We start from the raw sequence: 25,777 nt of genomic DNA on the forward strand, positions 1-25,777 counted from the left end.
TCTGCCCTGGAGTGGGGCTATCTGCCCTGGAGTGGGGCTTTCTGCCCTGGAGTGGTGCTCTCCGCCCCGGTGTGGTCTCCACTTTGGTGGCCCCATTCTGTAGCCCATCAGCCATTGAGAAATCTTGAGTTTTTTTTCAAGACACCCAATTTTGTACAAGAAACCATAATTCAGTCAAGTTCCTTCAACTGTTCTGACATGGGGCCGCATTGAACCAGTCTTCAGAGGCTCCCATAAATTCCAATTAAAGAAAAAAAAAAGACGGCGGTGACCACCCACCAAATACCAATGACCAAAACCAATTCTGAGTTCTGACACCAATCAGACCCTGCTTTGAGTATCGTTTAAATGGTGGTCTGAGTCTACATACCGGTAGTGATAATGGCGGTGTATGTCATGATGTTGATGACTCAAGCCTTGAAGCCCTTGATCTTTGAAATTAAATTTTGCATGCATATTTTTTAGCTAAATGAAATTGTGAGTGTTATGACAAGGACTGTAAGAGATGGCAAACTTGCTAAAAGAGCCAATTTATCTATTTTTTTCTGATGATCATTTTAGATTAAAATTGAAAATTCCTCCTTTTTCAATTCCAATCTGGAATCTTATGTAGAATTTTCCATAAATGATAAGTTGAAAAGATCATTTTACAGGTCTACTGTGCAGAGAGTGGATGAATATTTCAAGATCTTTGGCGATGCTTCAGTAGCCAAATTTTCGCCTTCAGAAGATCTTGCCAACACAGATTGAAATTATTGCATTTAATATATTTCTCAGTCTTCGGCCAACTATTTAGAAAAAAAGTACGGTTTCCGGTATGTTGGATGGATTACGATGCAGCGAAGCTTGTCCAGAAATCAGTTGTGATGAGTTCCCGCAAAAAAATGTAAACAACGTTTTTCGATTGCATAGTTTCGGTCACATTAGAGCGGTCAGACTGCTTTATTACATGTTCAGTTGATACTTGCTGTACAATCGGACTGTTTTCAGGGTAAAATTAGTTTGTGGCTTGTAAATAGTTCATCATTACTCAGCGTAAATGGCTTTTCATTAAAAATTACCCGGCGACGCATCTTAAAAATGGTCGGCGATGCTTTGGGCTTAGAAACCCATATATTGGCGACGCTGCTTCCATCTTCTGCGCCCTGGTAATACAGGTGATGATGATGATGGCTGATGGGTAAGCTTTAAACTGACCAATAGTAATAACGCTTTGAAAAATAATGACTGCCACTATGCTTATCTGGCATCTATCTATCTTATGCTTAAATTGACTGTTTTTCTTGATTTTCTGTGGAGAAATTAGGAAAGGGTCATATAAATGGGTCAAAGTGGCCAGATTCATAGCATATTTGTCTGATTTATGTGAATAAAAATGTAAAAACCAAATGAACAATGAACTAACATCCAAATTCCAAGACAAGTGTTATGACAATTTATTACCAAAACCAGATGACTAGAGGCTTTATGACTGATGACAGAATCTTCAAATCAATTGTACTGAATTATGTTCAATTGATTCAAATCAATTGTACTCTAGACTCTAGTACTCTACAAGACTGATGATGCTCAAAATAGCCAAGGTTCTCATCAAGCACAAGTCTCCAGCCATACATTTACAAATTACCTGATTTGTAAGGAAGTTGAAACTGTTCTTGTAATTCAAGCTTTAATTTTCAATCTGTAGCCATAATACATTAATACCCTAGGTTTGTACTAGGGTAAACACCATATTCCAACACCTTAGGGACATAGCAAGAAATAAATGGCTATAAATAGATCACCATATGCGCAACTCGAGTTCTGATTGGTTTACGTCACTCTCAAAAATCCACACTATGCGCCACGCCAGCAATGATGAAACGTCACAAACTGTTGCCATATTTATTTAAAAGCCTTTAGAATTCAAATCTACAAAATTGCTGAATACCAACACTGTGTGTGACTAAATGCAGCATATTGAGACTAATTCTGACAGCACTTCAAAATCGTAATTCGCAATTCTGACACCCTGTGTTGGAATTCCGACACCCTGTGTCGGAATATGACACCCTGTGTATCACAATTCTGACACCCTGTGTTGGAATTAGTTTTTATGTGTCTAAAACTGGGTCTTGAATCAATCATCCATTAATTTATTTACCACTTAAAATCAGCAAATAATAGTATACTTAAAGGATTCCTACCTAATATATTCACAGACTTATTTAAAAGTCTCAAACCATAATATTCTTTCTACACAAACAGTTTATCACTATTTTGTAAAGCAAGGTCAACTATCAACTTTCATGTACGTATCTCGATGTTCTCACTAGCTGACTTGGACTTTCGCTCTGCGGATCTTAACATTTTCTGCTAGACCTAGTGTTTTGTGGAAATCTTGCGCGCAATAGTATGATGTCACTATTTCAACCATCTACGCATGCGCGGAACTAAGACCAAGCTTAATATAAAGGAAAAGTTGAGGGGTGTCGGAATTACCCACAGTATCAGAATATGGTGCGTTTACCCTAATGTCATTTCAAAATTTCAAATTCAAGTGTTGCAAAACTCTTCCCCTACTTGATAATGAATGTAGCTATATTCAAAACATGTAAATTATAATATAATGTCCCTTGCTAATCTTATATTTGAATTTTCAAATCTTATCAAATGCCTAATTTGCTGTGTAGAGAAAAATGTAAAAAAATTGTCAATAAAGAATACTATGGTCTCCAATGAAACCTGCGTGACATTGTGTATATTATTCAGATTTTGATTACAGAGGGCTCCAGCATTTGACCTTAAGTGCATCCTAAGAATTCTTAAGCAGCCGTGGTATTGGTCCCAACACAGCACGCTCTTGCAACACACTATTGCTGCATCAGTTGGTTTCTTGCTTGATGCTCCAAGAATACTGCATTGAAAGTTCCCCACAAATTGTTTCTTGGGGAGAATTATTTCCATGAAGAACTTATTATTGGATGTCAGACCTACAGGCACTTTCGTTGAGAGAGGAATTTTCCTGAAAGTTTTGGTATATCCCAAACTTGTATATCAACTTTGCTTGATTCTTTAACTGTTAACTTTTTCCATATCTTGTCATGGTATAATATAATGTATATTTCATTTGTAGATTTTAGGACTAGCTCTGGCTAACCTTCATCCTGAAAAGCTCATTCTCTTACTAATATATTGAGAATATATTCTGAAATTTTTAAGTGAAACATTATCATAAATCAGCAATGTCTGGGAAAGTAACAGTACAGCAGCGATCTACTGCCAATTCTGTGGCCACTATTGCCCTTGATGTTAATGAGAAAATATTGAAGTCCTGCCATGAACTCTACACACAGAAGGACTCAGGTCAGCAGTTGTGCTCATTTTGCTGTGCTCTACCTACTATATTATTAATGTTATGATAGATCATTGGATTGCTGTATTATATTCATTTTACTATTACTGTCAACTGACCACCAATTTAAATCATTTTTTTTAAACAATCATGCTTTTTATTCATTTTTAAGACTATTTGCATTGTTGAATACCTGCAGTGCATATTTTATCTATTTAAAACAGGAATTATATTTCAGGCCTTATAGCCATCGGCACTTCCCTGGGTCTTCCATTGCTACCTCCTCGCAAGAAGATCACTGTCATGCTCATGGGGAATCATTCTGCCGGCAAGTCTGCCTTCATAAATTGGTGAGCCTATTTATGAATATTGTTTAAAGTAGAGTTTTCTCAAAATTACAGAGTTTGTAAGGCATAAATGAGTAATTTGGCTCATTTTTATCAACCCTCTCCCACTGAAACCAATGGGTAAATTTCCAGTTCCTTACTTATGGTTATTATGGGTAAAGCATGTTAACCCTCCCACTCTCTAAACAAACATTGGAAACTTGAAAGCAAATGAAATTCCACAAAAATTCATACTATCTTTATAGAAATTTTTTCAGAGTCAAAACTGTTGATGGAGCTGGACTCCAAAATGTTTTCTATGAAGATAGTATGAATTTTTGTGGAATTTTATTCCCTTTCAAGTTTCTAATGAACTTGCAATTCAAGTAAACATGTGACATTATTAGTACTAAACAAACATGTCAGCTACCTACCTTACCTGTGGCAATTATTTGTCATGCTTGTCATCCCCCAACTCTGTAACAAACATGTCAGCTATCTTACCTGTGGCACTTGTTTGTAATGCCCTCAACTCCTAAGGCTAAGGTTTTTGTGATGATTTGAGTGATAGTAATCACTCAATCACTTGTAGTATTTGAGTGATAGTAATCACTCAATCACTTGTAGTATTTGAGTGATAGTAATCACTCAATCACATGTTATATGCTCAAGCATGTAAAATTTTTAAATGTGCTTTGTACGGCTTGGAACTAGGAAAGACTGTCACCCACTGATGTAGACCTTTCATATCTGCCACCATAAGTGTGATTGCATGTATGGAAATTTTAATTTTACTGCATGTGGCAATCTGCAGGTGAGAATGATCAGTGATATATTGTGGGTTTATAGTACAAAGTTTAAAATAATTTTCAAAGGTCACCTTGTTGATTACTAATCCTCTCTTTATGACGTGAAGGCTGTCATGTTGTAGATAAGTGTAAAATAGTTGCTTAGTATCCGTTGTAAATGTGATGAGTTCCAATTTAAAACCAAATCATATACATACGGTATTCTTTTTGATCTGTAACCTGATTTGTTGATTGTAAAGTAGGAACTAGGAAGAAATTATTGCAATATTTGAAACAAATCCTAAATTGAGATTACAGACATTTTTGTATTATTGTTGAAAAATATATTTAAATTGACTGAATAGGACAAATTTGTTGTAGAAGTTTCCATTGTGTATGATTTGAACTTCTATTTATCACACTGTCACCAGGAATTTGTCCTCGCTACATACGAGAACAAAGGGGATGGACATATAAAAAATGACTGATAATAGTGGCATGATCACCCTCGTTCACAACACGAATCTGTGCACTCAGGTACATTGAGGAGCACGTACAGAAGACGGGCGTGGCTATTGAAACTCAGGGCTTCTCGTTCGTGACCAGCGGCAGGAAGAGGGAGTCTCTGACGGTGAGTGTAGCCCCTGACGTGTGGCAGCTGGTGCAGGAAGAGGGAGTCTCTGATGGTGAGTGTAGCTCCTGACGCGTGGCAGTTGGTGCAGGAAGAGGGAGTCTCTGACGGTGAGTGTAGCTCCTGACGCGTGGCAGTTGGTGCTGGGTGAAGGATATCTATATTGAACACACAATTCCATGTATTTTTTTTAATTGGGTTGAGCAAATTTCAGAAGCAATCTTGCAAAATATATTTATAAATAATTTTAGTTCTTTCAAATCTGGTCCATTTGAGTGCAATGAAGAAATGGTGTCACTCTGATATTTTCAGAAGGCAAGTTCATTAATTGCAACTGCGGTCACGAAGAAAGTTGAACAGTTGATGCTGCCCAAATCTGTAGTGCCCAAAATTTTCAAATTCAATATTTCCCACTCGTAGTGTCTCTTGCAAATGCACTGCTTCATGTGAAATAATTTTAGACTACATGTAATTCTTGTACAATAATTTTTGTGTGTATTTTCATCATGCAATCAACGACCATTCATGGTACGAGAATATAGGTAATTACATTAAAATAAAGAAATACGTGGACCACTGTCAAGCAACTCTCATCAAGTCTGTGAAGTAACACCCGTTTAGTAGTTCAAAATTATAACGGTCTATGAAACACACGACTTTTGTAGGTTGGGAACTGTTTGCATTTGTGAGAATAGGTTTCCCCCAACCTAATTGTATTTATCAATAGTGGTTCATTCTAAATCGCTGCTGCAAAACCGGGAGATTGATTTATTTCAACTGCTGCTTTTGTTTGTTTTTGAACAAACAGATAAAACGTCTGACTATTTTTTAAAAGCCCGCAATCTTATTCCGATGTTACTCATTATGCTATTATTTAACCATACCATCTTATCTTGATATTATTTTGATGCAATGCATTATGCTACATCGTTTAATATGTATTGAGACCTATTTTATGTTACCCTTTTGCGACTTCTGTTTACAAATTTATGCTCTAATTTACATGCTGTTCATTATTCGTTTTTAATTATATAGCAATATAACTATGCCATGGATTAAAAAATGTAACAATATCAAACATTCTAAACTAAAAGTAAGCATTGACAAGTAATAGATTTATTCGCCGTACTATGTGCCACAATTTGCACCCAATTTCATCCAACTTGATGTCATTTGCATTAATTCTGAATTGGTCAATTTTACTATTGTTCATTCACTTCTGAACGTTTATCGATCAAGTTTATTTTATTTGCAGGGGAACGCAACGCTTCATCTGTATCCTCACTTCCAGCCGCTGCAGCAAATTGAAGGTGAGATCATACCGTGCTCTGGTGACGTTGTTTTTGTTGCAGTTGTTGATGCTATTGTTTTTACTATTGTTGTTGTTGTTGTTGTTATTGTTGTCGTTGCAATCGTTGTTGCTGGTGTTGTTGTAGTTTCATAGCGTCGGCACGTTAAGGGGACCGACCTAGCTAAAATTTGAAAATTTTGAGTTTTTCTGTTTCTTATCTCATCTTAAAGGTTGTTTTCTTGCGCATCGAACGATATAAGTATCGTCCCTGTGCGTCGAAAAATGACTTTGTGACAGCTCCTCAAAGGAAGGTGGGTTTTAGGTCCCTTAACAAAACTCTACGAGGATAAATAACGCGCTGGTCACTCCACAAAGGAAGGCCTGGCATTAAGCAGCCAATCAAGATGATATTTGTGGGAGGAGATAGATTTTCTGAAGTACCCCTTTTTAGCCGTTTTCTATGAATTTCACGTTTTCTATCAATTTTTTCGAAAAATTCATAGGGGCAAAATGTTCTTATTTTTACATTTTACGTATGTATGTGAAGTTTCATGATGATCGGATAATAACTGTAGAAGTTTCTCCGGAGCTAGGTCGGTCCCCTTAAAATCTTACTCCTGTCTTGACGCGTTTATTGACGTACACGTACGCACATTTTATGAGGGTTTAACATTTCTGAGGACAAATACTCATAAATTGTATTGAGGCATCAATGCTTTAAATCTTGTAATTATGGATTGATCCGTCAATGAGCGTATTTGGATGCGATTCTGACTTGATTGATTACAGCTTATATCTTTTCTAAAGGATATTGAGAGACATTGTTATGGCAAGAATTTTTTTAGTTGCAGTAGTCAACATGGTGTAATGAACAAATTGTAATGTTTCGAAATAGAAAATATCGGCACCACAGTGTTCTATCTGTACTCTTAGTGATTAAAGATTCCTTATGACGACAAGTTTTTTCTTATGACGATTTTTTGGATTTTAAAATCGGCGGTCCCGAACCTAACTCCTAGGCCAGCCCAGATCGGAGCAAAACGTGGGCCGGAGAACTGAATAAAGAACAATTGGCTAGCGTGACACCGTTAGTTTTGCTCTATAAATACAGCTACCTAGGTTTTGTTTGCTAATGCATGGATTTGTAATGAACCTTCGACTTGAGAGTTTTAGTTAAAATACCAAGTGCCATCAGTGCAGAGATGAGGCCTTGAAATTAGTTTCACTTCAGAGCAATTTTACATTTGACGAGAAAAGGATAAAAATTTGGGACGTCGGGTTGATAATTCCGGTTAAAATAGAAAGACTCCAGCATAAGCTCTTGCCGCTCTTCAGCCTTTTCATATGAAGGTACAAATTTGAAGCTGTATGCCCCATATGCCATCAGCGGTAACAGTTGCTGATTATTGGGTTGATATAACTACACGTGGCTTACAGAAAGTAACGCTCTGCAAATATTATTTTTCTACTCTCAAAAAATTTTGTCAAATTTATCTGCCATGAATTGAGCTATGGTTTTCAACGCACATTCTTTTCTGATTAGTGTTCTATTGAAATTTTCATGGGTCATGCATAAGTTAAAATTCTGAATAATATTCATTACCCAATAAGTTGTTCCGGACAAGTTTTTGTTCAACATAATGAGGATTTCTTGTGCCTCTTCAGTTTTTATTTGAGGTGAAGGATGAACGCGGCATGGGGATTATTTTATAATAATCAAATTGTAATGAATGTTTCTGTTGACGCTCCCAGTTTGACAGTTCAAATATTTCAGTTGATAGATAGATGTTAACCGAACTTGATAGACTGGCGACAAGTAAAGGCAAAGGCAAGACCAACACCACCCATAAAAATATATTTTAAAATAAAACCATCACTCAGAGATCATGATGATATATGATGGTTTTCAATCAACTTGAAATGGTTTCAATCATAAATTATGGTTTTCTATCAACTATCAACGATCTTCGCTTCTGCAAAGGATAGTTGGCTTCGAATTTGACGTTGGGTTTCAAAGAAAGTATGGGTTCAAAGTTAATACCAAATAATATTTAGAAAGTGAAAAACGAACTATAAAGGATATAATTTACGGGACAAATTTAGAACAACTAAATATATTTTTAAGAATTGTATAATAAACAATATCACACAAATATATAATAGTGCCTAATTAACAAAATTTGTTGAAACGATGTAGGTTAGAAAGACATTCGTAAGTTCAGTCTATAGACGAAAACTGTCAGTCATTATTTAACATTCGAGTCAGTCTGTCTAATAGACGTCCCTTGAATTGCTTCAAATTGTGACTCTGTTGTTACGGTCTTGAATTATTTTTACTGATATATTATCTGGTGATTCGATTAAAGGTAATACAACCGCATGATCAGTTACCACTCTGTTCAACACCTGTTGATCTTGGGGCTAGTTCCAAGCCATTTCTTATTGGCCGTCGGTATTCTCACTGACGGACGCGTTGGTCATCACAGAATTTAAAGCCCAAATTTTGGTGCTGGCTGTGAGTTGCCACTTGGGTGGCAGAGAGTAACCTCTGAGGCGGCAGTGAGTGGCCACTGAAGCAGCAGTGAGTGGCCTTAGGAGCGGCAGTGAGTGGCCACTAGCCAATGCCCTTCACTGGGCAGCTCGCTATTAATGCACGCGATAGAAGCCCAGTGGAGGGGCTTGGCCGTGGCCCTGTACGTCTGCCGCTGGAGGCCGTGCTGGGTCCGCGAGGCGTCAGGATGTAACGGACTTGGACTTCTTCTTAATGCGCAATAACTATATTAAAATTGAAACTTTAATGATATTTATTAATTTATCTAAATATGCGAAATATGAATATATAATACAGGCCTTATTTACAGTGTACAATGTAATTAACTTTGACTTCTATCACAATTTTCGCTGATACCGAAATTAACATGCTCGGGAAACATGAGTTCTGACAGGCCAGCAAGTTCTCCGTGTACGAGTTTTTCTTACCAGGCTTTACTGCGCGGGATTTGTTTCTTCTTCGTAGCTCATAAATCTGTTCTCATTATTTCTTGGGCTCACATGCACCCAACTAAGTCCCACTTCTCCTGCGGGACCGCAAATAATTTTTCTACCAATGCTGGTAGATCAAAGATTTTATTTACCCCTTTTTTGGCTCGCTCTTTAAAACAGCCATAGAACAGCCAGCTCTCATAATCGCCATTTCTTTTATTGATTACATCAGCTGATGATGGCTTAAGGTTAGAAATATCGTTAATTACAACCCATATAATTTTTTAGTTTGTCAACATCACTTGAATAATCCATATTTGCTTCCAATTTCCTAGTAAGTAACGCAATATGAAAGAAACGAACTTTTATTAATTGATGATGTGCTACAAATTACATCAACGACCCTGTAAGTATATGCAGCTGCATAAATCAATGCCATTGTCACAAAATCGCATTAAATAAACTCGACCTGGAGTGTCAAGTGAAAGAAACATAGAATTAAATTAATTATCATATCATAATCCATTGGATTGACTAGATTCCATTTAATGAAGAAAATATTAATGTAGCAGTTATGGGCTTATCAAAGACTAAAATGTTTTCAACCTTGAATATAATAAATTAGTCACTATGTGAATTACACACTACCATGAAGACAATCTTTAAAGGAACTATTACCATCAAGCTCATGGCGAGGATGAATATGAAACGAATAGTTAAGGTGGTAAGAAAGAGCACATAAACACAAAACTACCAGTCACAAAGTAAGGGAAAAACGAGAAAGGAAGGTAACTGTCGACCAAAGGCAGAACAAAATATATATCAGTAGTTATTGTACAACAAATTTTCAGTAATGTCTCTATGTGAAGGAAAGAGATACGCAAAATAAAATTGAGTATGGAAAGTGTTATTAACCTCGTAATAATGTCCAGTAGAGTAAAGAGGTGTGGGAATGAGCTTCGTAGAACATAATCAAGAATAGACGCTCTAATTAATAACATAATTAACTATGTTACATGAAAGCTAAATAAGTTTTGTTACCATAAGTATTTTCTTGTGCTAGAAACTTGAATTAAAACAATAATGCCCAGATGAAGAAAAATCGAAAAATATTAGGTATTTAAAAAATACAATTGAAAATTTGTGCTCAAACAAAATTCAACATAATGCGGATGTAGAGCTAAATATTAATACCAGCGCAGTAATAAATGTGTGTACTATGAAAGCACCCTTTATGCAGGAATTGAGAACGATAACTGACTTTGAACTCTAGCAGAATCGGCAGAATCATGTACGCTGGAGGTAAGCTTTAAAGACATGAATAAGAACAAAGTGAATGCACCATAACTTATAGCCACAAGTATTACTTTACCGAAATTACGTTAGAAGATACTATAAGAGTTCTTAGGCTCTGCAAATAATGACGAGATTGGCGTAAAATCACCAAATTAAGGCAAGAGGATCGACACAAGTTTTTCAAGTTTTAGAAATTTGAATGCTGTCGCCGTGTGTAAAACGAAAAGAAAGGATAAAAATAGTAATAATTGCAAGAATAGTCTAAGAAGAGTATATGGATTTTTTGTCTGGGTTCTTCCTGCTGTGAACAAGAATTAGTATGTGAGCGGGATATAAAGAAACCAAAAGTCTAGCAGTCTAGTGTCAACGAAATGAGTTTACAAACCAGCAAAGTTCGGTCCAAACCACTTAAATACAACAACGGTAAAATTACGCATGTAAGTTTATACTTGAGTAATACGAATCGTGGTACTTCAGTGTTATAAATCTTAGTGCTTGAGTGTTACGAATATTAGTACTTTGGTGGATTATGAACACAGTTTTAGAATACAAGTGCTCGGGACCAATAATGAACAAGTTAGCGCAGCGGGGCCCGGGTGGTAGTGAAGGCAGCGGGTGAGCGTGAGGCTCTTATGATGTAAGTTGGTCCGGCTTATCGGTCCTCAGCGTCCGGTCTGCTTCGTGCGTGCCACTCGCCCTCGCCAACTCCATGGCACTCCCTCAATCTCTGACATTCGTGTGCACGAAAACTATAACCTGGCACTCCCTCAATCTCTGAAATTCGTGTGCACGCAAACTAGCCTGGCATTCCCTCACTTTCTTAGACTCTCATATACTCGAAAACTATAGCCTTTTACTCCCTCACTCTGTCACACTCATATACACGAAAACAATAGCATTGCACTCCCACAATCCTTGTGTTCAACACTTATAATACGCGAAAACTATAGCTCGGTACTCCCTCGCTCTGTGTCCAACACTTACGTACACGAAAACTATAGCCTGGCACTATCTCACTCTCTGTGTCCAACACTTGCGTACACGAAAACTATAGCCTGGCATGTGTCCGACACTTACGTACACGAAAACTATAGCCCGGCACTATCTCACTCTATGTGTCCGACACTTACGTACACGAAAACTATAGCCCGGCATATCTCACTCTCTGTGTCCGATACTTACGTACACGAAAACTATAGCCTGGCACTATCTCACTCTCTGTGTCCAACACTCGTATACACGAAAAAGATAGCCCGGCACTCTCTGTATGGAACCCTCAAATACTTATAAAAAATAGTTTGAAATACTCATAAAAGCATCTTAATTTATGCACGAAGGTTTGTGAAAAATTACTAAATTCGTATAATCAATGCTACCGTAACTTTAATTAAACAATTACCGTTACAAGTTATTTAGGCTCCGAAGTATTGAGAAGTGTATTTATGTTCGTCGATGATTTTTGATAACGAAGGTTTTCGTTGATGATAATAAGAATATCATCCACGGTATCAAGTCTTCGAATAATTGTTATTGGTGACTGCAATTACTAGTTTTCATTTGATGGGATGCTTTAATTTATATTTTTGTCAATATAATTCGGACATCAGGCTCACTATATGATAACAGAAGGGCAGCCAAGTATAAACGAAATTCTAATTGGAATTGTACTCTATGTTAGCACAAGTTCGATGTTCAAGATAAGTGCAATTATTTCCCTCTTTTTCATTGGTGCAAATGTTGAAGCATTATTGAAAATTTTTGAATAATTATGTATGAGATATAACCTGTTTTTTTTTTGGTCATGAAAAGTAACCGTAGATTTTGTACATAGATATTTTTGTGTCACAAACCTTGATCGAGAATATATTTGTAACTTTGCCAAACTACACCCGAATTTTAATCTTCCTATTTATTGAGGAACTTTTCGCTGGTGTTATCGACTCTGTGTAGAGATATTTTGGTGTCGAAAATCTTGACAAAAACAGTATTTGTGACTTAGACTATCTACTATAACTGGAATTTCAGCATAATTTTTGAGGATCTTCTCCTTGGTATTACCGACCATGTGTCGTGTCACGGTCCGTGGTGTCGGTTATCTCGGCGCGGCTATCGCGCAAGACAGAGGATGCCGCTCCTAAACTCAACTCCTGATAACTCCTGGGCTGTCCCTCCGCTGCTGCTTCTGATTGTCATGTAGCCTTATTCTAGTTTAGTCGTATTTACGCATTGTCTTATTAAGCCAAGAAACTATCTTATTTTTATCGTAGTTATTCATTGTCTTTTTAAATTTATCTTACTTGTATTCACCATAGTCATATATAAAGCCAAAAATATTGTCGCTCCTTATTACAAATGAAACTTTTTTTATGGCTTTTTTGTTACTTTTTAAACATGTTACACTTTTTACTCATCTTTGCATAGGAGTTCTGTTAACTTCATATTTCTTATTTATTAGACAAGTTGTTGCTCTACCATATATTATTATTTTCATTGTTTAACTCCGTAAAATTACCAGCATGTGCATGGTATGAGGTATTAACAAAATTTAGTTTGATATTTTTTTCATCTCGACTCGCTTGTGCGAGTCGAGTTAGTTATTGTGCGAGTTATTTTCATCGACTCGCTTGTGCGTGCAAGCAGCTGCCATGCCTGATAATTCTCCAGTCATTACTATAATTGGGTCAAATTAACACTTTGATTTAATAATTTTAACGTTTGTCTACCACTGACCATTTAATTAAATGCTTATTATTTTGCTATTCTCAGTGTGTTATTACGTACGCTTGACAAACTCTATCAATCAAATGCACATCAAGACTATCAAAATAAATCTACATCCATGTGAATTCTAATTTGTCACTCATTTTAGTACATGTTAAAACTTGTTTAACCAAACAAACCAATCTTAACCATCTAACTCAAATTAACGTTAACATATGTACTTAGCTGCATTTCGTCTAATTCACGCACTCGACTGATGCACGCTCCTTGGTATCTTCTCTCGTTCGTCTGTAAAACTGTCCCCGAAATTGTATAAGGTACTCTAATTTTTCGCCAGAATGTTTTTGAGTTCATTCCAAGGAGCATTCATTGGCGGCGAAAAATCATATAAATCACATTGAAACTAACCAGCAATGAAACGAACATGGCGGTATGTTATAGATTTATAATTTAGTTGTAATCTGTACAATTTTCAATGTAAGGTTTTGTGATCATCTTCGTTCCTGCCGGCTCCTGCATTTTTGGTGTGCTGGAATAATTTGTTATGTATACATACCTATAAAGCCTTACGTTGCAGGTGTACCGGACTATTTTGTTGTCACCTAAACCTCCTAATAAAATCCTATTTATTTACTATTTATTTCATGCAGAATGTTTTTCAGTATACTATTTATTTGTCATTGATACCATCAAAAAGTCCTACGTTACAGGCATTCCGGACTATTTAGTTGTCACTCCCTCTTATAAATCCCTAATTATATAATATTTATTTCAAACAAATTGTTATTTTATTACACTATTTATGATATTTAGTCGCCATTTATACCCTGATTCCCCTCAGGGGGGACTTCTGACGCGTGTCTGTGCTCGTCAGAAGTCTTATGGGATTTCGCGTTCCTAGGGGGATTGTTCCTGAGCGCCCCACCGCTGAGCTCGCGGTGTCTGACTGCAGGTCTCAGTTGTGGGGTTAAGTTATTATGTAGGTAGGATTCCATACATTAAGTTATTACGTAGGTAGGATTCCATACATTTCCCTTCTCTGTCTCTCTCGTGCGGGCGGCCGACGTCCCGTGTAAGCGACTTCTTGTTCGAGTGTCTTCGTTTCTGTTGCTTGTCACCTGTCCCTCCTTGTCACCTGTCCCTCCTTGTCACTTGTCCCTCCTTGTCACCTGTCCCTCCTTGTCACCTCGCTCACCTGTCCCTCCTTGTCACCTGTCCCTCCTTGTCACCTGTCCCTCCTTGTCACTTCGTCTCTTTAAGATGCTAACGCTGCTTCTTTCGAGCCAGCTTCAGCGGGCTGGACATCTGAGACCTTCCGCCCCTTGTGGGTGATGAATAATTGAGACCTTCCACCTCTATGGTGATGTTCATCTTGACTTTCGGTGCGAGATAGCTAAATAGCTGAAGCGCTAGTAAACATTTGGCCACTAAACTAACTAACTTATACCCTGATTAAGCTGCTCATTACAGGCGTGCCCGACTATTTAGTTGTTTTTGTTTACTCTCTTATAAATACCTAATTATATAATATTCATTTCATTTAAAATGTTATTTCAATACAGTATTTATGATATTTGGTTGTCATTTATACCCTGATTAAGGCTGGACATTACAGGCGTTCCCGACTACATAGTTGTCACTCCCTCTTATAAATCCCTAATTATATACGAATGATATTTATTTCAAACAAAATGTTATATCAATAGAATATTTATATTATTTTGTCATCGTGTATACCCTAATTAAGCTGGACATTACAGGGGTGCCCGACTATTTATAGTTGTCACACCCTCTTATAAATCCTATTTAAATAATATTTATTTCATACAAAATGTTATTTAACTTAATTCCATAGACTATTTATGATATTTAGTCATCATTTATACCCTGACATTATATAAGGCTGGACATTACAGGCGTGCCCGACTACCTGAACACAGAGATCAGCACATCGAAGTTTATATAACATTTACTTCAAACAAAATGTTATTTCTAAACACTATTTATGATATTTAGTCATCATTTATACCCTAATTAAGGCTGGACATTACAGGCGTGCCCGACTACCTGAACACGGAGATCAGCACATCGAAGTTTATATAATATTTACTTCATATAAAATGTTATTTCAATATACACTATTTATGGTATTTAGTCATCATTTATACCCTAATTAAGGCTGGACATTACAGGCGTGCCCGACTACCTGAACACGGAGATAAGCACATCGAAGTTTATATAACATTTACTTCAAACAAAATGTTATTTCAATATACACTATTTATGGTATTTAGTCATCATTTATACCCTAATTGAGCTGGATATTACAGGCGTGCCCGACTACCTGAACACGGAGATAAGCACATCGAAGGCCCGTAAGTTCCCGCTGGTGACGTTCATAGACACGCCGGGGCTGGTGGACGGAGATATGAAGTATCCCTTCGACGTCAACCAGGCGCTACTCTGGCTCGGTAACTCATTTATATTATATCATAATGATAAACATTCTTTTTTTCTTTTGTTGATTCTGGCTCGGTAACGCATTTTTATATCATATAACGATAAACATGCTTTTTTCTTCAATTGATTTTGGCTCGGTAATGCATTCATATTATCATATCATGACGATAAATATGCATTTTTTCATTAATTTATTTTGGCTCGGTAACTCATTCATATATCATATCATTACGCTAAACATGCTTTTTTTTCTTTTATTGATTCTGGCTTGGTAACGCATTCATATATCATTTCATTACGATAAACATGCTTTTTTTCTTTAATTGATTCTGGCTCGGTAACGCATTCATATATCATTTCGTAACCCTAAATATGTTTTTTTTTTTTCAATTGATTCTGGCTTGGTGGCGCATTCACATTATCATATCATAATGCTAAATATTCTTTTTTTTCTTGAATTGATTCTGGCTTGGTAACGCATTCATATATCATATAGTAATGCTAAACATACTTTTTTTCTTCACTTTATATTGGAATGAGATACCAGTGTATCTTTGGTGACATTTAAAGTTATTGAAATTTGAGCTTTAGGTGTTTTGTTAGTCATTGCTCTATGACAAAATTAATTGATCATGAAAGTTATTGTGCTCGTTCTACACTTAATCGAACTCGCCTTCTGTGTTATTTTGCTTATTTTTTATGCACTTGTTTTCCATATTGAGCGTGTGCCTGCTGTTTTTTTTTTTGTTTTTTATTTGTATATGTTATTTTTATTTCCCGAAAACATAGAAGATTAGATGTATTTTTTATGTGTATTTTGATACTACTTCAAAATGATTCTTGCTCACGTCTTTCATGTTTGGTCGCGATATTGTGAATGTTGTAATTTCATGATTATGATCTTATCTGCATTTGTTTCTTTTGGACGTTACATGCACGCGTGTTTGTTGTTGGTGTGAAGAACAACAAACAGTCCAAACAAACGCGAGTTTGTTGTTGATGTGTAGAACAAAAACAGTCCTAACAAACGTGCGTTTGTTATTGGTGTAAAGAACAACAAACAGTCCAAACAAACGCGCGTTTGTTGTTGATGGGGAGAACAACATAACAGTCCTAACAAACGTGCGTTTGTTATTGGTGTAAAGAACAAAAAACAGCCCCAGCAAACGCGTGTTTGTTGTTGGTGTAAAGAACAACAAACAGTCCTAACAAACGCGTGTTTGTTGTTGGTGTTAAGAACAACAAACAGTCCAAACAAACGTGAGTTTGTTGTTGATGTGTAGAACAACAAACAGTCCTATCAGACGCGTGTTTATTGTTGGTGTTAAGAACAACAAACAGTCCTAACAAACGCATGTTTGTTGTTGGTGTTAAAAACAACAAACCGTCCTAACAAACATGTGTTTGTTAGGACTGACAAGAACAGAGGCCAGCGGATGCGTCTATCTCTGCCGCTCGTCTTGCGCGGCATGCGCTATCTGCGCCGTTCGCCTTAGCACCGATAATATCCTCACAAAATAATATATCCTCACAACATAATATATCCTTACAACATAATATATCCTCACAAAATGAGCTGCTTCTTCTCATGTTATCGTCCCGCTGCAACTCCTAAAACCCACGCTTTTACCGTGCGCATAACATCCGAACTGCGATGTTGTTCTTCTCGGTTTTTCTATGTTCGGTTTCGAAATACGGAAAGATTTCTTGAAGAGATTAATTTTAGCTATAGAAATAAAACTTCATGATTTAGAGACAAAGTGCAAGCGTAGCAGAAAAATTAAATGGAATACGATGAGGCCTTGTGCTAATGCCGTGATGTTAATGAATATTGAGTTCATTGACAGCGAATTACCCTCTTTTCCTGTGACTTTCTCGCCACGCTCTCATCGCGTAGGTACAAAGCAACGAGAAGATGAGACAGGTCTAAAGATATATGAATTCGATATAAATTAACTTGCCTCGACTTGTTTTAATCTTCGTTCGCCTGACATGAGTAACCGAAGCAATATTGTCTCAAGCCTACTTCCCAAAAAGGATATATTCTAGTGAGCGCAAAATGACTGCACTGATGGTTGCCGCCACGTACAAATTTAAAATGTTCTCTGTTGCGTGCAAACGTCCTTAAGTTTCTACGCTCAATAGTTTAGTTATAATAGTGGGAGGAACCAAGGTAGAATGGAATCAAGTAAAGGAATTAAGGTAGAAGGAACAAAGTCGATATAGTTATGTTCCCGGAGTGTGACATATGGCGCTAGAGGGTTAACCCAACCCGCCTCACCCTGCCTCAACCGATATCAACATTCAACATGAATGCTCGCGCTATCTTGATTCCTCCAACTATTATCCCGCGGCCGAAAGCTAATGTAAACAGCTGTTTGCATCATCAGTTTTCTTGATTCCATCCGTTACAATATAGTTATTCACGTTCCTTGTAGGTAATTTGCGAAATGAATGTTTCCAGGTGGCTTGTGAAAGAAAGATATGATGCACGTGACAAAGAAGGATGTATTTGCTTATAAAGATATTATAAGATATTTGCTGACTGCTCGTAAAAAATTTATGTAATTTAAAACTATAATGTTTGCAAGCTACTTGGTAAAGCAAGTTTATATACTCATTCAGACGTTTACAGGGGACTTGGTAAAGTAAGTTTATATACTCAGTCAGAAGTTTTTAGGGGACCTGGTAAAGTAAGTTTATATTATATTATTATTATATAATATACAACATTCAGACATTTACAGGTGACTTGTGTGACTTGGTGTTCGTGTTCTTCGACCCGATCGGGCAGGCGCTGTGCCGCCGTACGCTCGACATCGTCGAGGAGCTCAACATGAAGCATCCTGACCGCATCCACTTCTACCTCTCCAAGGCTGACGAGGCCGGCCTCGAGACTGACAGGCAGAGGTATTGTGTGGCTTATAACTTAATTATTGCATTAACTATGGGTATTACATAACTTATAATTCAGTATTATCTAATCATGTGCTGTGACCGCGTACACATCAACCTCCTACTACCTAATTTACTGGAATAACATAACTCAACTTAACAACAAATCAAAGTGTAGACCTCAATAAACTAAAAAATTAATCACGGATATGATCGGATATTTTTAATCTCATGCATTAATGCACATGATTTCTGCGTGACATGATATGTGCCATTTAATGTAATGCATTTACATTATTACCTTTAAAGTAAGGAGAATGGAGAATATGTTCATTTAAATTTGATTAGTTTCGCTCATTGCAACAATAAATAGTTTCGGCGAAAGGGGTCGGCTAGAGATATCATGACTTAACTATAAAATATTTTATCATTGGGCTTGAAGCGTCGAATAATATTATGCCATGACTTAACTATAAAATTTTTAATAATTTGCATTGAAGTGTCGAATAATATTATGCCATGACTTAACTATAAAATTTTTAATAATTTGCCTTCAAGTGTCGCATAATATAATGCCATGACTTAACTATAAAATTTTTAATAATTTGCCTTCAAGTGTCGCATAATATAATGCCATGACTTAACTATACCTGTAATATATTTAATAATTTGGCTTGAAGTGTGGAGTAATATTATGTGATGACGCGCAGAGTGATGATGCAGATCGTGCAGGAGCTGTGCAAGAGACCAGGCCTAAATAAAACAGGCTTCGACATGCCCACCATCTTCATACCCAACCCGGGCAAGGTGAGAACTATAGCATGAATGTTGCGTAAATAGTGACTATTTTGATGAGTCATATTGTCTGAATAGTGACGATATTGATGGTTGATATTGTCCTGATGGTGACAATATTGATGGTTGATATTGTCCTGTTAGTGACGATATTGATGGTTGATATTGTCCTAATGGTGACGATATTGATGCTTGATATTGTCCTAATGGTGACGATATTGATGGATCATGGTGTCCAGATGGTGACAATACCCGTTGACCCCTTAATTTTTCATAGTGTATTAGAGTAGAACGTGCGTCTCAATGTATATTGAGAAGCGGGAGATAAATGGTTCCTACGTTCAGCCTTCGTGATGTGAAGGTTATGGTATCCATTTTATTTATGATCAATTCAGTGATCAAGCTCTTCATGCATACATTATAGATTATTTGCTGTACTGATTTTTTGTGCTTTATTTTCTGTGAGTTCAGCTTCTTTCTTGCGTTCTTCATGTTCCATACGGAATAAACATCGTTCAATTTGCAACATTGACCGAGATGGGAGGTCACACATAACGTAACGAGTTATACTATTTACGAATAGAGATTCATTTTTAGCGCATTTTCTCATTTATGGAAAAAAGCGCTATTGTGCTCGCCATGTCTGTCTGTCCGTCCGTCTGTCTGTCCGTCCGTGACTTCATGTTTTCGTCGACGAGAAAATGCGCTCTCTGTCACTCACTGCAGTGAGTACTGAGTTATATTTTTTTGATCTTGTGTGGGTCACCCTGATCTACTTTAGTCGGCCCAAAAAGTGCTACGTCCGTTTGGTCCGACAACAGGGGCGTGTCAGTGCCTCGTGTAGTAAGTGTGTAATTATTTGGACAATCAGACCCGTTTATTTGCAGGTTGTACGATGCAGCAACCAGATCGAGGAGTGCTGCAGCGTCATCGAAAAGACGATCCAGCGCACCGTGCAGCACACGCTTAATCAGCTCGAGAGCGACAGCCTCGCCATCGTCGGCCTTGTTGATAGCGCCCTCAGACTCGACGATGCTGCTCGACGTGTTAACTTCAAGTCAAGGGTCAGCATAAACTGCGTCCTAGTGTCAGCCAGGTCTAACTTCGTCCTAGTGTCAGCTCAATATGTTTAATTCCAGTCACGGGTCAGTAAACTTCGTCCTAGTGTCAGCTCAATATGTTTAATTCCAGTCACGGGTCAGTAAACTTCGTCCTAGTGTCAGCTCAAACTTCGTCCTAGTGTCAGCTCGAACTTCGCCCTAGTGTCAGCTCGAACTTCCTCATAGTGTCAGCTCAATATGTTTTAATTCCAGTCACGGGTCAGCGCACTTCGCCCCTAGTGTCAGCTCACACTTCGTCCTAGTGTCAGCTCTACCTTCGTACTAGTGTCAGCTTAAACTTAATTTTCTTGTCCGTGAACGGTTGTCGTATTGTGAGCCGAGTTTTTTTTGCCATGATGCCAGATGAATTTTGTTTTGCCGTCAGCCTAGGTGTTGCCATGCTATACGATAAATGTTGTCTAACTTGTCTTAACTTGTCTGCGGAGGTTCTGACATTTTGCTCTCTGAAATCTGTTCATTGTATGACTTCGCACAATAATCAGAATCGTGCGTATCGTTGCTAGAGCTTTTAAATAGTTATTTTGAGCTATTCTTCTCAGTTTAATTTATGATAATTGTCTACTGAGACCATCGGATGTCCAATGTCAGCTTTAAATATATCAACAACCGTCTTGGTTGAAGAACATGGTTGAACCATACTTGAACGTTCTTCAACGAGTATGGTTGAAGAACGTTCCTCTTGCATTCTTGATCATGAATTAAGATTTAGTTTGTCACCTTATACAAAATTTAAAAAGTTTATCTTCGTTACATTAAATAAAGAGCATTTGACTTGATGCAAATTTAACTCAATGATACCTATGTTTTTTTTTGGCAGGGTTGTCTCTTTTTTTTTCCTGCACTGAATCGTGATTAGGGTTTTATTATCTCAATAAAATTTATGTTAATTGCTGTATCTTCATGGGTGTATTGTAATTACTCTATACTTATCTAAATAACACAATAAATGGCGATGAAACTAATGTGCAGAATTCAGAAAATTAATTATTGGATTTGATTAATGTAAAAGGTAATGATGCTTAGATATCAATGTACAATGCTTTAAGCATTGATTTAGCCACCGCTGAGACAAGTTATTTGGTGTGGCAACTATTTATATATTCAACGAATTTACTTCACAAGTCTTTCGCGAAATAGTGCCTCAAAATCAGACATTGCCATCATCGATCGATCGATGCTTTTTTTAACTACGCACTAATAATTTAAACTGATGATTGCTCTTTTATCACCTTAATTAAAGAATATGAACCTAATTTTGAGCACTATAACCATGTGACCACAGGTGCGAGGCGCGGGCTTCTCGCTGCTGGGGCTGGCGCTGCCGGTGCTGCAGCTGCTGCTGGTGCTGCTCTCCTCTGCGCCGCTGCTCACCCTGCACGCCCTCTTCGGCGAGGCCACCGCCTCTGCCCTCATGTTGTACATGGTGGGGTGGTGTACATGGTGGGGGGTGTTCATGGTGGGGGATGTTGTGCATGGTGGGGGGATGTTGCCCTCATGTTCTACATGGTGGGGGGTGGTGTACATGGTGCGGTGGCAGGTGTCGTGTTGTACACTGGGGCATAGAGCGCGTGTTTTGGGTGTCATGTTGTACATGGTAGGGACGTTAAGGATGGTCGTGAGATGATCGATGGATAGAGGATAGTTGTACATTTGAACGTCAAGGATGGTCGTGAGATAGAGCGTTTTTTTATATGGTAGGGAAGGGCTGCTACGGATAAGAGTAAACACACACACACCGGTGTACAGATGCACGTGACGTGGGGTAAGGTGGCTAATGCGTTATGTTTTGTGCAAACTTGTGCTTTATGGTGTAGTGCGGAATGTATGAGGTAACCTGGGTTCTATTTTTCCTGTGTTGTGCAGTCCCCGCTGCTAGGGTTCTGGGTGGGCCTGGGCCCCCAGAACCAGTCGTGGTGCCTGGCCGTGTGTCTGTCGGTGTCGGGTCTGCTACTCGTCATCTCCCGCCTCGTCGGCGTCAAACAACCGACGCTGCAGAAGAAGAACCGAGCGCTGCTCGTCGAGAAGAAACGCCTCGTATCTGAGGTCGTCTTGACTAAAAAGGTGAGCTATTTTGTCACCGAGGTTATAATATTGTGAATTTATTATTAAAAAAAACTGCCTAAAACTACCGAGACTACTTGCTGTACAATATGCAATTTTATCAGCCTTGTTCTTAGGCTGTTGTTGTGCTGCTGAATTGTTGTTGTTGTTGTACTGGGCTGTTGTTGTTTTCTCATGTACTGCAGAACCTCAACGTACAATAAATCAACAGGAATTATCAACGTCTGCTCATTAGAGAAGCTTAACAGGATTCGGTGTTGTACAAGCATCTTCGATTTATTTAATTGAATTAGATGCGTTCTCATTAATCATCGTAGACCTAGTATACTATAATTACCTATGTAATTGATTGTGTATCTTGATGAAGAATTGTGTGCTAAATAAGATATCCATGCAATATATCCATGAAATTTGTTAATAATATATCAATACCAATAAAACAAGTTTCGAAAAACATTTAGTTGCATTAAAAATTTAAAGCGCTTTTCTAATATTAGAAATCTGAAATTGATCTTTTCTCCACAGCAAAGCATGTACGAGGAATACTTGAAGCAGAGCGTTTCAGAGCACGACCTCTGATCTCCTGACGCAGTTCAGCGTCCTGCCTGACGCAGTTCAGCGTCCTGCCTGACGCAGTTCAGCGTCCTGCCTGACGCAGTTCAGCGTCCTGCCTGACGCAGTTCAGCGTCCTGCCTGACGCTGACAACCCTCACAAATTGTGATATATTTTCTCCAAAGAGGATGGTCGCGTTTGCATGGAGGCCGCTCCGCATTTCAGACTAGGACCGTAATGGTGTGATCGAGTCTTTAGTTTAAAAAAATAACGGGTGCGGAATATTACATGAGCAACTCTAAGTGCCTTTAATACTGTTGACTTCCATTAGTTAGTGTAACGATAATGATTTCTGATGCGCTGTTCAAATTGTTACCTGAAGTGAATATCGTCAGCATTTTTACGAGCTACTCAATGGTGGCAAGTCGTGGAGTAACCTTCGAATGGAAATGAAATAGATATTCAAACAAGATTTTCTAGCAGCATTGTATATTAGGACATTTTTGGTCTTATAAAAAACCGAATAAATCGCGATTTTTTGTTAAATTCTATTTAATTGTGATCAATGTTTGAAAAAAATTAATACTTGTTAAACAACCCGTAGACTATTCATTCTTGGAAATTCTATCGCTGTGAGGGCATAACTATTCCTAAGCTAACCATCAATGAATTTTCATCATTCGTTTTAAGCGAAAATCGATTACATCGCAGCTAATTTCTTAGGGATCTTAGGAATGATAGAAAGTTTTACTGTAATGAAGACTGTGCTCCATCTCGTACAGAGAAGTGAGGTATATTTTGCATAGAATGTCCATGATATTATAAGAAATAAGAGAAAACTACGAATTTAGTACTTCTACAGTTTGTTTTAATAATTATATTCTTATTGTTGGCACAAGTGGGGAGTGTGTGACGTCTGTGTGAATTATGTTTAGAGTGTGCGTACAAACATGTTCATGGAAGTGTCGTTAAGAATGGAATTGTGTTCAATAAAATTTTAATGAATAATGAAACGTTCATGCTGTGCTGTAAAAATTACGATCAAAGCTAGGATTCTCTTATATATTTGTATCTTTTAATAAGTGCCTACATTGTATTGATAGCTTTCAAATTTTGTTGAACGTTTCTACAATTCAGAAGCATGACTTTGCATGCTTACATGTTTTATGACTTTGCTCGGCTGGCACTGTAGCCTGACAAGTTTCTAAGTTTATTTCAGTAGTTAATCAATAACTCATCCAAGCTTAAACATTGCAGCTTGCGTCCTCAGAAACCCTCACCCTATGACTCTTTGGTATCTAAATCTGCATTCACGCAATTGAAGAGTAAATGGTTTCTCCATCTGATGATATCTTTGAACAGAATATCTCTGAATAAGTAGAATAGAAAATTTCAACACTATCTTGTAGATTGTTCTGCTTATAAAATCGCTTTTTGTCGATATATAGAGGGTGCTGCATGTATTGCTGGTGGCACGTTCTAGGTGTAATATGTGTAAGAATTTTCGTCGTATGTTGTCGTCCTGTGGTGCCCAGATCATGACAGCCAGATGGTTTTTAACTAGAAGATTTATTATTAACGATCTGAGTGTGTTTTATCTGCATGGTCTCGTTTGTTCAGATGAGCTCATCTTTCCTCAATTTAGAATGATGGGTGAACTGTTTTCTATTCAAAGGCGATTAATTTGATTAATTATATATAATTTGCTTGATTGAGGGATGGATTATGGACCCTCTTAAATTAGGAGAGATGAACGTTTGCGTTAAGGATGGTGGTTGGGAAAGCCACACAATGAACAAAATATTTTGTAAACCATTACACACTTACAGTTCCCTAACCGTGACGAGTTGATGAGTGTGACTGGTCTTTATATTTATTGTCATTTGATGTCTCAGTTTCCAAACAAATTTCCAGGGCAGCTGTGGTAATAAACTTTTAGAATAGGATAGGTTGTGGGAAAATATCTATTCAACTGTAGAGGTGTGAAACTCTCACACATTGAGGATTGACGAGTGTCGAGGCTTCGTTGTCAATTTGTGACTCTTCGTACTCATGTCTTCCAAAAGCATAAAATTGTTTATCAAATAAGGTGTGTGTTGTATGTTAGATTATTTACACGGTTTTTCCCCTTATAGTCGCTGGCTAGCTCTAAATTTAATTCTTGCATAAAACATATCGGTTTTAGTTAATATGATTAGGACGTTGTACCATTTTAGTTACTCTAAGTGTGCATAGTTAATTCTCCTTATAATTTATTTAGTAGCATATGTACAAAACGCGTTGAAATGCTGGACTCTTTTCTACGAGGTTGCTAGTACAATAATATTCACGAACCTTGGTGCGAAAAATGTTTTCTGGATAAGCCTTATAATTTGACGTCTCTTCTTGGAGTGAACAGTCTTTTTTTTCCAAATTTATAACCTATCATAATGGTGCAAATGAGTTTTCTATGAAAATTCACGCGTTCCGCATAAAATAGATTCTAGCCCAATATTCTATGGATTTGGCAATAAGATGAAAAAC

The 25,777-nt window shown here is 37.5% G+C and overlaps 1 protein-coding gene across 1 annotated transcript; it reads left to right on the plus strand.

Moving 5' to 3' along the window:
* The first annotated feature begins 3,120 nt into the window (after nucleotides 1-3,120).
* LOC108674042 lies at nucleotides 3,121-25,747 on the plus strand. The gene is made up of 11 exons (XM_018161940.2): nucleotides 3,121-3,345; nucleotides 3,573-3,684; nucleotides 4,986-5,079; nucleotides 6,335-6,389; nucleotides 15,700-15,840; nucleotides 18,577-18,739; nucleotides 19,435-19,531; nucleotides 20,407-20,583; nucleotides 21,923-22,063; nucleotides 22,504-22,701; nucleotides 23,227-25,747. Exons 1-11 carry the CDS (start codon nucleotides 3,225-3,227, stop codon nucleotides 23,278-23,280), a joined length of 1,353 nt encoding a protein of 450 aa, XP_018017429.1. The 5' UTR covers nucleotides 3,121-3,224; the 3' UTR covers nucleotides 23,281-25,747.
* The last annotated feature ends 30 nt before the right edge of the window (nucleotides 25,748-25,777 follow it).

Source organism: Hyalella azteca, unplaced genomic scaffold, assembly GCF_000764305.2.
Source record: "Hyalella azteca isolate HAZT.00-mixed unplaced genomic scaffold, Hazt_2.0.2 contig11130, whole genome shotgun sequence".
In the NCBI taxonomy this organism is placed as follows: domain Eukaryota; kingdom Metazoa; phylum Arthropoda; class Malacostraca; order Amphipoda; family Hyalellidae; genus Hyalella; species Hyalella azteca.

Coding starts and splice junctions, on each gene's coding strand:
- LOC108674042 (XM_018161940.2), top strand. CDS start 3,225: ATGTCTGGGAAAGTAACAGTACAGCAGCGATCTACTGCCAATTCTGTG. Junction 19,532..20,406: donor TCATACCCAACCCGGGCAAG/GTGAGAACTATA, acceptor GTTTATTTGCAG/GTTGTACGATGCAGCAACCA. Junction 22,064..22,503: donor CTGCCCTCATGTTGTACATG/GTGGGGTGGTGT, acceptor TGTGTTGTGCAG/TCCCCGCTGCTAGGGTTCTG.